The sequence below is a fragment of the Thermobia domestica genome, chromosome 12, assembly GCF_964235325.1.
Source record: "Thermobia domestica chromosome 12, izTheDome1.hap1.1, whole genome shotgun sequence".
NCBI classification, from domain to species: domain Eukaryota; kingdom Metazoa; phylum Arthropoda; class Insecta; order Zygentoma; family Lepismatidae; genus Thermobia; species Thermobia domestica.
The window spans coordinates 29,852,520-29,867,341 of record NC_137465.1 but is presented as its reverse complement, the minus strand read 5'-3'; the positions used below and the strand labels follow the sequence as shown (position 1 = coordinate 29,867,341).

The window sequence follows — 14,822 nt, the reverse complement described above, 5'->3', positions numbered from 1 at the left end:
ACGACTCCATAAATGCGAAAGCGCTTGGAAGTTTGTTTTATATTTGCGTGTATTTTATCAGTTCCACTCTAAGTAATTGTTTTTTACATGCCTACTTTGGGATTTCTTTTTCAATCAGACATAGTATTTTCTGAAAATGGATACTATAGTGGGGTGAATGCCATTGATGTTCATAACTTGATTAAAAACGCTCTGTTGAAACAAAGATTATTTAATGAACTTCAAAGGAAACTATACTACCAAACATTTGTATAAAGAGAAGAAAGCATAGAACATTATATCATCAAACAGCGTTAGGTATATGTGACAACAATTTCTTTTACTTTTCAGATCGACATTGATTTTGGCCAGTTATATCCTGGGAAAGATATAACATTTTTTTCAACGTGGAATGCAGACTTAAAGAAGATTCAGCATATACTTACCACGACCAAACAAACAACAAATGACGGAGCCACATTAGTAGAACTTTTGCTGCAGGAGAACATCAGGGAAGGTAATTATTTTTCTTATTAAGGGGATCTTCTACCTCTTCGCTTATGTTTCTAACTTCCCATTTGAAAACATGTAAATTTTAATATGGTAATTTCTAACAAAGTATTGTAGGTAATGACTTGAAATTTTTAATACAAATAGACAAGACCCATATAAATCCAACCACGGTCTCCAATTTACGTTACATGCGTTAGATTAATTGCAATATATTCTTCAGTAAGTTTGGCAACAGAGAATAAAAAGTATGCTGCAGAGGGAAGAGGGCTGACCATCTGTTTGCTTGTTAGCTGCTTTAAAAAGGACGCTCTTACCAGAAAAATCACGTTGTGATTCTCACTTCTCAGTGGTTAGAATGGTCTGGACTGGAAGAGCCCAAAACCACTTCTTTCTTCCTTTCACGGTTTGTTTGTTTCTTCCACCCCCTGCTGTCACAAGAAGACAACTTGTTTCGGAAAGCATTTTGAATTAGTAGCGAAAAGCCAAACGAATGACACCACGGACGGATTAAAGGGAGGGGCGGTCACTCCCTCCGAGAACATTTGAATACTTTGAATAATCGGAGTAAGAAACTAGAAATTGCGTAATCTAATAAGAAAAGTTTGTTGAAGTATACAAATCAAGACGCATTTTAAGTGTCACAGCATTGTACTCTCATCCCCTCCCCTCCCAATTCCCTTCTGAAGAAGTTCTCTTTTGTTTCTCTGTTTCATATTAGCCTTTACACTTACACTTTCATTATCCAGTATTGATTTTTACCATACCATCTGCACAGAAGGCGAATAAGGTTTACGAGTCCTTCCTGCCCCCTTTTTTAAAAATTGCTAATTATAATAAAATTTATCGAAGTGCATGGAAGTAAGTTTTGACTGTGGAGAAATGGTGTACACATTGTTTATTATTTCATTAAGTATTGTTCACTATAATTATTAAAACGCAACACTGTTCAGCCTACTCCCGTAAGCAAAGAAAAGATCAATTACAGGTGCTCCGGCAATTTTCCCTTGTCTCCTTTTAGTCGTAAGTCCGAGCAGAATAAATCAAAATCTAGAAGAAAAATAAATGATAATTGTAAATCGACAACATATCGAGCACTTAAAAAAGCTCTGTTATTCTTTTGTTTCATTATTGAGCTCAGATCACGAGAAATATTTCAACTGCTGTGTAGTAATTGAACATTTTTCGTTTAATCTCCCAAAGAGTCTGAAATACTGAGTTCAGTGACCAGTTTACATCCCTGAAATCAGTAATTACTTGAATAACAGTATATGAAGAAGATAGATTCAGTAGGGTTAATAAGCAGATATGAAATCCCTTTTGTAGCAATGAATGAAACTAATGTTTAGAATTTGTGACGAAAGAACTTTTCCGCAGCGTATAGTCTTTAACTTGTTGTTAATTGTCTATTTTGATTCATTAAGCTGTTCAATTTCTCTCTTTTTATCCGTATCTGTTGCAACTTCCCAAAGAGAAATACATACGTTGACTTTAACCTTTGGTTCTTGAAATAATATACTTCATGTACAGCTTTTATACACGTACTTATAGGCGATAGATAAGTATCGTATTAAGATTAGTTTTCACCATTATTTGGACCCAATATTTGCATATAAGAAACATCGCATTATCCCTTTGCCGAATCTGGGTGTAGTTACAAAAGATGATACTTTTTGTGTGTGTTTTTTTTCAGACTGCTGTCCATTGCTTACAAAACGTAATTTCCTTTTTTCTTTGATTATTGACTTAAAGTAATATACAGTATTCATTGCGTATCACAGAGCAAACCTCTGCAGGTATGAGAATGAATGCAGTCAGAAAGTTAGCACTTACATTCAAATAAATTAGTATAAAGTGGTCCAAAAGTGGGCGTACCCCCCTTTAGTTTCAACAGTATAGTGTTAGTTATGGTAGAATGTCTGTACACAGCTACCTTAAAGTCGTAAGAGTCGTAAACAAAGGTATGATCACCATCCATGTCATAACACAACTGAATTCTGCACAAAGTTCTGGCAGATGTTTTGCGGAGATACTCCGGAGTCAACGAGGATGAAGGCGTGTTCCACAGCTGCTCGTAATTCCTGCGTTGTGTGATATCGAGTGTTTCTTACGTGTTGCTTCATGAAAGCCCAGGGAGCATTGTCTGATATCGTCAGATCGGGACTTCTTGGAGGCCTGGCAAAGAGCTGGATGCACAACCTCTTCCAATCCAGCGGCCAGGAACTGATCTGATAACTGTTACCAAGCAGAAAACAAATGGATAGCAATGTTTCCAGACAATGCCAAGCAGTGTTACCAAACAAATGTAGGTAAAACCAAAAACCGTCAGAAAACACCAATTAAGAGGTACGCCCACTTCCGGACCTCGCTGTATAAGCGTAAATTAATTACCTACAAATGTTCTTGATATTTCATTCTTTTCCAGATGCCAGAACAGTCGTAATATTAATACTTCTTGGAAGATATTTCCCATCTGTGACCACGTGTATCAAAAGGAAAGACGGAGGTGGATTATGGAAACCTTCCAAATACGAGGCACAGCAAGGATTCCTTTTTCATGTCAGAGTATGTACCATTATGTAATATAATGTATTAATATCTACACTTGATTACCACGAAATATGTCATTAACATTTAATTAGTGATTGGAGAATGGAGAACATTGCACGAAACCTTATCGAACAAACAAACAAACAAAAAAATCATCTTTTCTGGAAAAACTGCTATGCTCAAACAAAAATATTGTGTAAGCAAACACCATTTTCATCAAACCACGATCCACTCTGACTCACCACGTGTCACCATGATCTACTGATCTACTTCGACCTACTGACCGAATATGTCGAGAGTGGATCAAAGTGGAATGTGTTATATTGAGGACTACAATGAGTCAGTTGTTATTGTTGGGTTAGGGTAGTCATACGTAACAGTGGAACATGTAAATGTAACCCAAGATCCACTAAAGTATACTCAAAATTATCCCCACGTGATCCATAGCCACTGACCCGCTCCATCTTTGATGTGCACTCGATTGATATGATTACCATACCATATCAAGAGGATCATATTGGTGGTACATGGAAACAAAAAAGTTTAAGAAAAGGCCCCCTCGGGACAGCACGCCCTTGGTGGAGTGAGCTATCAACCATATTTTGCAATATACATGACTCTTCTTCATGCAATTAGTAAAGCATGTATCGGTGTATGTGACGCGATTTGTATCTTACGAAGATATCGTGAACCTAAGTTGTGTAGATAGAAAGGAATATGCATAAAATAGGAAAACACAATATTTATTAGTCGCTAACGCCCTCGCCTTTGGTGCGAGCGGTTCTGGGTTCGATTCCCGGTGGGATCACTCGATCAAAGAAGTGTAACAGCTTTTTCAGGCCAATCATCCTGAGTGTTTTTTCCTGGGTTGAGTGAGTTTTTTTTTAATATAAACACAGTGAATGATGCTAAAAATGCCGGGATGGTACCTAACACACAGGTCCCAGACCGCTTCCTTCCCCATCCATTCCTTTCTTGCTTCCCCTCTCTCGGATTGTGTGCTCTCCGAGGGACGACATCCCTCAAACGTGACGAACTTAAGGCCGACCTAAAAGTTACTCCTTCGTTGCTAGTACACTTATCTCCTTTGTTGGGCGACTGCGTTCGATTTCCCGGGAGGAAGGGGGAGGGGATTTTAGGATGTTATTCGTATTTTCGGTTCCACTGTAGGTTTATGCCTTATGAAGTTCCCGTGATGAAACCCTATATTCCAATAACAATAGTAAACGTAAAAATGCTGTAAAACTTTCGGTGAATGCTATGTAAACTTTCTGAAACATAAGTAGAGGTTAAATATGTTTATGGTCATGGATAAAATGTTTACTTGGCTCAAAACAGCTTTTTCCCAGTGTCTTTAAAAATGTTCTTCATTCAACCCTTCAAATATTGGAACTATGATAGCACTCCTTTCTTCATTTTATGGCATAAATAAGTAAGAAGTGTTTATACTCGAGGTAATGATATGTGTGTAATATCAATCTTATAAAAATACTAAACAGCACGTAGGGGAACGGCACCAACCTTTTCGCGATCATTATTTTAAAAACTAATTCATTGATATTGTAGCATCCTTACTTTTCAAATTTCCGCAGAGGTTTTTCTTTCTTCTTCCTGGAGATTTGTAACGTCAAGAATTGCGGTCATTGACGTACAGGATCTAAATTTATTTTATCTTTAAAATATCCGTGCTTACTTTATGTCTGGATGTGATTCCAAGTTTGCCACATTTAATTGAAATATTTATTACTGTAAATGTAAACCATTAAGTGTAAGCTTAGGACAATTTTATTGATGTCGCAGTTATCTATTCACGTAACTACTGTCAAGTTTATAAGTGCAATAATTCAGATTGTTTTCTTTGTGATTATTTTCAAACCTTATACTAAAAGGTAGATTCCTCTAAGGAACTTTACTTAATTTTTCCAGAACTTTTCTTAATTGCATCGGATAATACAAACACAATGAACGGTATTAAAAATGTACAACTCAAGGGGTATAATAATACATTCGAAATACTGTCATATTAACCTATATTAGTTTTCAAGACATTTCATATCGCGTAGAAGTGACTCGCGTCAATTATGACCTCATTACATTACATTTCTAGTAAAGAAGAATGCCTGAAAACAGTTGGTACCAGTTTAATTGGATTGCTATATATATTATTGGTGCACCTCGTATTTAAAATACAAGCTCATTTTAATTATACGTGTATTTGTAGTTTTTGGAATTTGATAACGTGTTAATAGGTGTGTAACGTGATAATAATTCTGTGTACATGACTTACAGGAAGCGTCCGATCTTCAAACAGAGTTAGAAAGGCATCATCTAAAGATGCAGCGCTTTGGATGTAGTGTGCAGCCCATGCCCGTCGTTGTCGCTTCAAAAATAGATGAACCTCAAGCCTTCTACGTGAGTATTGAGGATAATCTCTACAGAGTTGAAACTCCACTGAAAGCAATCGATAGCACATTCAAGTCGTTTCAAGTACTGGATGCAGAATATCCGAAGGAATCGGAACAGGTGTGGACATTTGTGCAGAAACATATGTACAAAATTGAAAATGACTGCGACAAGAATTTTCCTTCAGTGAACACGCTTATCTCTGAAATATCAAAGGTGTAATGGCGGGAAAGGTTGTTTTCCGTTAATCATTTAGTTTGTAAAATAGTTTTTTCATGTATATACGTTCTTTTTAGTTTGTAAGAAGATGCCTAAGTGTTTTGTTTGTCATAGTGACTTAAGAACGAGTCAGTCTCTGTTACTTCATTTAAAATTTTGTCACAAATTAGGTGCCATGAGCCCCTTTCGTTGTGGGGAATCATTGTGTGGACGCGAATTTGATAACGCCAATTCATTCCGCAAACACTTGCTGAAACACGAAAGAACAAGTACGGGTGGTGATGGGAACCAGCCTTTTCGAGGATACCAAAATGAGGTGTGTCACATCAATGTTGAGAGACAGTTGACTGATAATGGTGATATACCAATTGAAACTTCTGTGGAAAGCCTTTCTCTTGAAGATTACCGTGAGGCTGTAAAGGAGGAAGCCCTTCTTTTTATTACTAAACTGTATAGTCAATGTAACTTAACCAGAACTCATATACAAAACCTTTGCGACTGGGTACACGGGTTTATGGGCGGTAGTGTGATGCAACTGCTAAGAGAGAAAATTTTACAAACGCTTCGAGGAAATCATGATGATAATACAGTAACTGAAGTAATGAACATGTTTAGTATAATGTCCAGTCCATTTTATAGCTTGGAAACCGAATATAGGCGATTTGGCATGTTAGAGACAATGGGCAGTTTGATAAAACCAATTGATTATGTTATTGGACAGAAATTATCTTAAAAGAGAAAGAAAGGCGAGGTTTCGATGGAAACATTACAAGTGCTTGGAAAGTTTGTGCCTATGCGAAAAATGCTTAAACGATTTTTGGAGTTACCGAATGTTCTGTCAACGTTACTCCACTTCAAGAACAGTGCAGAACAAGAGACTGAAGTACTTTTCAGTAGTGTGCAAGGACTGCATTGGAGAAACGAGGTAACGTTTTCTGATGATCGTTTGATATTACCTTTATTTCTTTACTTTGACGATTATGAAATTAACAATCCTTTAAGTGGGCATGCTGGTACAAAAAAGATAGGGGTAGTTTATTATACAATTGCATGTATTCCACCGGAGTTTTTCGCGAAACTAGAGAACATATTTCTCGCCTTACTCTTTCATTCAAACTTTCGGTAATAAAGCAACCTTTTCAATTCTTATTGAAGAGTTGCGTTTCCTAGAATGTGAAGGTATATGTGTAATGTATAATGGTTTAGAAGTACAGATTTATTTTAAGTTGTGTGTTATTACAGGTGACAATCTTGGATTGAATTCCGTTCTTGGCTTTACAGAGTCATTTTCTGCTAAGTACCCTTGCAGGTTTTGCCTTACATCAAAAACAGATTTACAGGCGCAGTCAAGAGAAAACGTCCGGAATTTGCGGGACGTTGAGAATTATGAACTACATGTAATTCTCGGAGATGCTTCACAGACAGGAGTAAAAGAGAATAGCACTTGGAACATGTTGCCGAGTTTTCATGTTACCAAAAATTACAGTGTGGACGTGATGCATGATCTTTTGGAAGGGGTGGGGAACTATGATATGATGCATATTTTGAAGTACATCAACGAAACACGTCTTTTCACAATGGATATTTTAAACAGTAGGATTTCGGCCTTTGCAAGCATGTCAGATGACGTAAATAAGCCGGCACCTTTATCTTCTGAAAATCTTGAAAAGAATAAATTAAACTTGTCTGCTGCTGAAATGTTATTTCTCATAAGGTACTTTGGTTTGATAATGGGTGACTTAATCCCCGAGGAAAATATCGTTTGGAAATTTTATATTCTGCTAAGAGAAATAACAGTCATATTAACATCAAAAGTTATTCACGTAAACACTTCTGAATTACTTTGTACCTTAATTGAAGAACATCATGAGATATACAAATCTTTTTTTCAGGATACATTAAAACCTAAGCATCATCATATGGTTCACTATCCACGTTTAATGCGACATATAGGACCACTTGTTTTCACATGGTGTATGAGGTATGAATCCAAACACCAACCGTCCAAGATTGCTGCCCGTATTGCTTATTGTCGAAAGAATGTTCTAGAAACTATAGGTTTGAAACACCAATTGCAGATATGTTATAAGTTCTTTCAGAAAAACGGTTTTCATATTCAACAAGAAATTGGACCTGGAGCAAAGATATACCTTTCACAAGATCAGAATTTTCCATTGTTTTCAATGTGTTTACCTCCTTCGTTGTTGAAACTTTGTCGGTCAGTAGCTTGGTGCATATACAACGGATTTGTGTTCAAGTGTTGCATGGTAGCGTTCGAAATTCATGAAGATGGTTTAAACTTTTATAATATAAAAAAAATTTTGTTAGACGAAGAGTCGCACATTTTCCTTCTATGTAAGAAAATGAAAACAGTTGGCTATGACAGTCACTACTGTGCATATCATTTGTCTTTCACGCAAGAGTGGATCTGCATACCAGTAAATTTGAATTTTGCAGGGCCTCCTACGTATTATAAGATAATCGATAATGACAACATATATGTTTCTGTTTCGGTATGATTTTGTGTTGCATGTGGGGCAGTGTTTTCTAACATAATCGTAATAGGGATCGAGCATAAGAAAATGTTTCTTAATCCATGTGATTTTCAGTCAAACAATATTATATCCACTAGCAAAGCATTTGCAATGAAGCATACATTCCTGTACTACTAGATGTTTTGCCTGCATGGTCCTATGGCCACCGAAGTAGGAACTAAACTTTTAAAAAACATGGTTGGTTCTATGTAAATTTTATACAGATTTTTTGTTCGGAATAGAAAAAGGTTACATATCGAGTGTAAGGAAAAGATCGCACAGCTTGGACAGAATCTGACTCTACAGCTGAAATGAAACGAAAATGTCTTACGATATTTTGTCCTCCGAGGTTCCCTTTTGAAGTGACAGACGGGTAAAATTTGGACTATGAGGTAACACCTTGCAGTACTCTGTAGAAACACGTGATAGTTTTGTTTAGTTTAAACTTCTTCGTTATCTAAGGTTTTTTTAAATCAGTTTTTTTATTTTAACAACAAAATGGCTAGATTTGAAACGGCATGTTTTGTCATGATCTGGGCACAGAAAGCTTCTTTTTGTACGACATTTATTCAATTTGACATTTTAAATGTACGTTTTCATCTCTTCACATTTTCCCGCCACATTTCAGACCTTTTGCTGCATCCCATATTCCATACTTTTATTTAAAAAAAAGAAGAAGAAAAAGAAAAATGACAAAGAGCTTTGAAGTTAGGTACCTTCGTTTGAAGTACGGCACTTTCCTCTACTCCACGATAAACACCATTCCAAAGTCGCTGCTGTCAAGTGTTGTTACGGACAACCCGTGCGATATTGCCATATCGACCAAAGTTTACCGGTCTCTCCCTTCCAAAAGGGGGCCTTAAAGGACAACTTTATAAAGACATTTTCGTATCGTTTTAGCTGTAGAATCAAGTCTGTCTGCCTGTACTACCTTTTCCTTACACCCGATATATATAAAACCGCTTTGGAAAAGGAATCCGTGTACCCAGTCGCAAAAGTTTGTATGGGTTCGGTTCCTTTATAAGAATGTAACTTGGATTTGCTAATGAAAAGGATTTAGTGTTACCGAAATGGGTTTAAAACAAAAGTTAAACAATATTGCGTGAAAGAAAGGTAAATCGTTGTCTGCCATTTTTATTTCTAAGTATTTTTTTTAATTGGGAAGGATGTCATGCAGTGTTGAATTCAGACATTTTCACCCGGGGGGGAATGTGAACTCCTCGGGGGGGAGAGTTGTTTTTCTGTATTTTTGCAAGAAAACAGAATATTTAACAATTCCATTCACATCCACATCTTACCTAATATTGAGACTAATTGCTGATAAATATTCAATGTGAGATTATAATTAAAAAAAAAACAATCGTTTAATTTTATCTAAAACATTAAATAAAGACTGGCAAAATATTTTACACTGAACTTTAACTGCTATTTACAGTATCTATTTTTGTTATTATTTCCTATATTCAGTAGTTACTGTTTGTTACTAATGTAGAAGTTTTTAAAAAGATTTAAATTAACTCAAATATTTTTTGTCCTAAAACAAACATACATAGGAATATCTTAACAAAAAGTTATCATTCTTTCTCAAACTACTGATTCTAAATCAAGCATATTAGCCTTGGTTTCTTCACTGCATACACATCAATAGTTTAGTTTACGTAATCTTCAGTAGATTAGTGCCGTGTCGTGGAAAATCAGCGCTTGGCGCGAGAGTATACGACGGCACCCCCGTATATATGAGTGAGGTCGACAGACCAGCCGCGAAAGGTGAGAAAATTTTAAAAAGTAAACCATGCTTTTCCTTGATTTTGAGCACTTTTCATTACTTTTGTGCTTTCATTTTATATATGTGCACATATCCACATGTGTTTCATTCCTCTGTTTTTCTTACCTTTTCTTTTCTTTTCTTTTTCCCTCCCGAATTTTGCACCTCTTACTTCCTCTCTCGGGGCCGTCGCCCCGCTTGCCCCTCCCCCATGGCACGGCACTGAGCAGGATCTTCATCACCTTCAATAGCAATCTTTCACTTATATACTACTATTATATTGATAAATCTATATAAATCTCTAACCCAGGAGGGATAACTTCCTCCCTGATCCCTCTAAATAACGCCCTCTGAACCTCACCCTTTAACTGAATTATTTTTGATTAAAGAAAGGTGTGTTTACTTTAACAATCGTAAAACACATTTACGTCTGTTACTTCCGATGCGAGAAATGGGATTTAGGCGCCCTATTTCAAATAATGCAAGAACTGTACATTTTCAAGAACTGAAGTCTGCTGAATCAGAGATCATATGGAATGATCGAAAGATCTTCCCTATCTTTCCTTTCCTATCTCAATCTGTGCTAGTGCTACCTACTAATATATAATATCGGGCGAGAGTATAGTACCTACTAAAATACAAACCTTTCTTCAATAGTTAACAATTTCATGTTCTGCCAAACTCGGTCATAGCGTTAAGAAATACAAGTTTTATTGACTATTTAGTATTCTATCTTAGATGTTACATGTTTAATATTTATATAGAATGGGTCTGCGTCATTTATATGTATATTGAGAGATCGGATTTCGTCTGCACGTGCACAGAAAGAAAGCAAATAATTGGGTGAAGTAATTTCTACATTTTGTGACTGAAATTTTTTGTTTCTCCGGGGGGGAAAGGATTTTCTTCGGGGGGGAGATTCCCCCCCGGGCTACCCCCTGAATTCAACCCTGATGTCATGTGACACTAAGTTTAAACTACTAAAAATATATTTATGAAAGCAGTTTTTAATGGGTTTCTGCAATTCTAATATAAATGTGTCAAAGTCAAGAACCGTATCTTGGGAAGGTGTCCGTCTTAAGAAAAAACATATGATGCCATTAAATTCCGATTATGTGGTAGTATGATGTGTCGTACGTCGAAAAGAATAGCTTTTATTGATTACAAATACATTGCTAGTGGTCATAATATTTCTTTATTCAAAATCTCACTGAATTACATAACCATTTACTATAACCTTTACTGAGTTCAAACTATACTTTGTTCTAATTTTAGAGTTGAAAATATGCTATTGGACGTAAGATTGAATCCAGGACGTCAGCCTGACGATTCCTGTTCTGATCCTTGGTGCACTAACAAAATTTTTACTCCTTAAAATGTAGATACTTGCAGGAGCTGCTCCAATTTCTTTGTTATACATTTTGTCTCCTCATTTTATTTTAAACTTATAAAAATAAGGAAAGGTTCTAGGAGAAATCGAATACTATTAAGGAATGAAAACCACAGGCGTGACGTCGCGAAAATCAAATGCCATTAACTCTTAAAAAGAGATAGGTACGGAAACATGTAGCGAACCTATGATAGAACATGAATCAGTAGATATTCTTTCGTATTGTAACGTTTATATTATGTGTTACGAAACGTTACGCTAACGATGGTTCTAATTATTGTCCCTTGTATTTAAGTATTTTATTTGTCCTTATGCCTTTTCTTACAAGTCTTATTACTGCTTAGCAAATACTTTCGTATTATTGTTAGATGCAAATAATGCATATTGTACCAAGAAAATAATTTCAGAAAATGTAAAATAATAATAATTACTTCTAACGAAAATATTCGTCGTGAAATTGTGTCGTTTGTAATCCAGTCTGTGTGGGCATTTAATGTAAATTTTTGTTTGCGTTTATCATGTTAAATAATGTCATGTGTATGATGGGGTACTCAGTTTCCACAGTGTCTGTACAGTAAAATTCCGGCAGATGGCTCCTCGTGCATCACTTGGTGGTCAATGCTTAAGCGACTTTGTGCTAGAAGATCACGTTTAATTTTTGCATATATTTCCACTCGTGTGTTTCGTGATGGCAGTTTCGCTTGAGTGTTGTATACTGTTAAATCCTCGGCCCTTGAAGTTGATTTCCATTCTGAAGAAGAAGAAAATGTTACACGGTGCAGAGTTGGGTAAATCCGATGGAAAGTTAGTAGTATAATTTTTTTCACAGTCTTTACAGCAAGTCTCTACACAGCCTTTACAGTAATCCTCCCATGTTCTCTTCGTGGTACAAAATCCTATGCCGATTGACGGGTATCCTGAACGGACATTATTTTCAACCGATGTTCTGTCACTTTTAACATGCTCTTACGTTTGACCATGGCCTAAAGCATCTTTTCCAAATGTTGACTTCAACATTTCATGAGTTTCTGAAGCAGATTTTCTAGCTTTACCTAGTTTCATAAATTTCGTCACCTTCAATTTCGCTGTTACTCAGCGCATAACTGGGGGAAGATACGCTTAAAAACTAAATGCGACTTCCTAGGACAAAGCCGCTTAGGGCACTGACTCTCAAAGGATGTACGAGGAATTGCTTGGTGGTGTTTAATCATTCTAGCTTAAACTTCACGAGCTGCAAAACTATTCTGAAAACTTTTCAGTACTCCGTTATATACGGTACACTTTAGAAAGAAAGAAAAAAAAATTGAGAGATTAAATGACATTAGAAATACGCACTACCAACTCCAAAAAGCTTTTTGAAAAATAAGTAATAATAAAATGATAAGGAAAATTCAGTTAACATAGCGAAACACTAATTCAGTTCAATCTTCTAAGCTTTATTTTATGCATGTTTCCGTATTATTTATCAAGCGTAGGAAGAAACACATTTATTATGATGTAGGTATTGACCCTAAAGAACTACATGGTAGTTACAAAATTTTCCATTTAAAAAAGCAGTCTTGTAACATGTTTTGTATTTTTTTCATATTATTTACATTTTTAATGCAAACGGTTACCAAGTTTCAAAAGAATTCTGTATATTTGTTAAGTTGTACTCATTTTTTTTTCTTCTTGGTTTTCTGTCTAAGATAAAACTTAGCAGTTTTGGTTGAAAAATGATTTATTGTATCAGTATTAGGAATGTGGAAAATAAATTAAAAATAAGTGCAATATGATCTTACAACAATAAAGCATTAGTGTTAAATTCATTAATAATAAAACGAATCAGCCATAAATCGTATTATAATATATTCATTATCAGTAAAACAGTAAGTCTGCGTCTAATGGAATAATACATATATATATTTGTTTTCTTCTGATTCCTGTTCTGTGTGAATCAGTTTAAGCACAAATACTTGCCACTTAATTTTCAAGTTTGAATTTAGAATGTGAAATGAATCAGCATTTAATTTCATTTGATATTCATTTACATGCTCCTTACTAGAATCAATATATTTCTTGCTTGTATGCATACCGAAGTCGTAAGGAAATGAACTTTAGAACACTAACTCCTCTACTATGATTGACAGAGTTGATGTACCATATTCCGCTCAAGGGAGTAAAACTTTCAAATTTGAATATTTCATAGTTTTGTGTTGAAACGTAACGGATATGGTGGAGGCGGATTGTCCTGCGAAGAACGTTTTTCTTTGTAGTTTTAAGGACTTTACGAGGACCAGGGTATTCAAAGTTCATTTTCCTGCGAATTCGAGTTCTGAATCACCGTGTATATATGTGTATTGTATTAAGTGAATCTTGATTCTTCAAAACTTCTAGTTTATGTAATTGGGGCAATTCTTAGTATCCAAATTAGAATTATATCTTACAGTCTGGTTGTACACCTGACAGCATCTTCAGATAGAGAAAAATAGGATGGGAAAAGAATGGATTACAAAATTGAATACTTCGAGTTCTTCTCAATTTCCTTACCCGTTATTTGCCATCTTATTTCCTCTCTCTGAAGATGGTGTCAGATGTACACTGAAACTGTGTAAGATGAAAAATAATTCTAATTTGGACACATCATCAATATGTGTCTTCCGTGTTCAGTTACTTGGAATAACTGTTATTTAGTAACATCCACATTTTATAAAATACGTGTAAAAATATTAAGAAAGAAATGTAAATCAAAAGTATGTGGTATATTTTCATTGCATTGATTAAAAGATTTATATACTTTCATAACTGCATTATTGTAAAGTTCCTTTTCTGGTATTACTGTGCTGCATTTCTAATTTTTCTGTAATGTATACTTGATTAAAGGAAAATAAAAGTAGTTGTTATAAATGCTGTGTAATTTCTGATCTACATTGCATACCACCTCAGTTCCATTGTTATAGAAACAACACTGCATGGTTACGATAGCTATAAACACACCACCTTGATTCTGCTTCATATCAAACTTCACAGAAGATAAGACAAAAGTATTATTAGAAACATTTCCATTATTCATTTAAAGAAGTATTGAAATGGTTACTGGAACTGTTTCTAATAATACCTTTGTCTTATCTTCTGTGAAGTTTAATATGAAGCAGAATCAAGGTGGTGTGTTTATGCGTGTTGTTTCTATAACAATTCCGAAATTGTTCCACACACTATGCTAGATTGTTCTGTCAACAATCTAGCATGGTAACAGCAAACATACTTTATCTTCAATATTACAATACGGCATGGCTACCATAGCAATATAATATGGTTATAGTACCTATGCAGGTTGTTCCATCTACCATCTTACATGGCTGCTTCAACAAGACGTTCTTGTTCACATAGCCATACCGTATTGTAGATATAGTCATATCATATTGCAACTACAGCAATATAGTATGGTTACATCAAGTATAAAATTTGGTGCACCTACCCTGCTATATGGTTG

At 35.4% G+C, this 14,822-nt stretch overlaps 2 protein-coding genes across 2 annotated transcripts in view; both read left to right on the top strand.

The window, feature by feature from the left end:
• The window catches only part of LOC145665915 (uncharacterized), a 40,672-nt gene extending 27,335 nt beyond the window's left edge, over window positions 1-13,337 (top strand). Inside the window, exons 2-4 of the mRNA XM_081733019.1 lie at window positions 298-496; window positions 2,915-3,054; window positions 5,329-13,337. Of these exons, the coding sequence (XP_081589145.1) occupies window positions 298-496; window positions 2,915-3,054; window positions 5,329-5,664 (675 nt within the window). The 3' untranslated portion in view covers window positions 5,665-13,337. The remainder of the gene's footprint in view (window positions 1-297; window positions 497-2,914; window positions 3,055-5,328) is intronic.
• On the top strand, window positions 6,852-8,180 carry LOC145665913 (uncharacterized). Its single transcript, XM_081733018.1, has one exon. The coding sequence runs from the start codon at window positions 6,852-6,854 to the stop codon at window positions 8,178-8,180; it is 1,329 nt and encodes a 442-aa protein (XP_081589144.1).
• Window positions 13,338-14,822: the final 1,485 nt, after the last annotated feature.

Bases quoted from the DNA above. Each gene is read 5' to 3' on its own strand.
- LOC145665913 (XM_081733018.1), top strand. From the start codon at position 6,852: ATGTATAATGGTTTAGAAGTACAGATTTATTTTAAGTTGTGTGTTATT.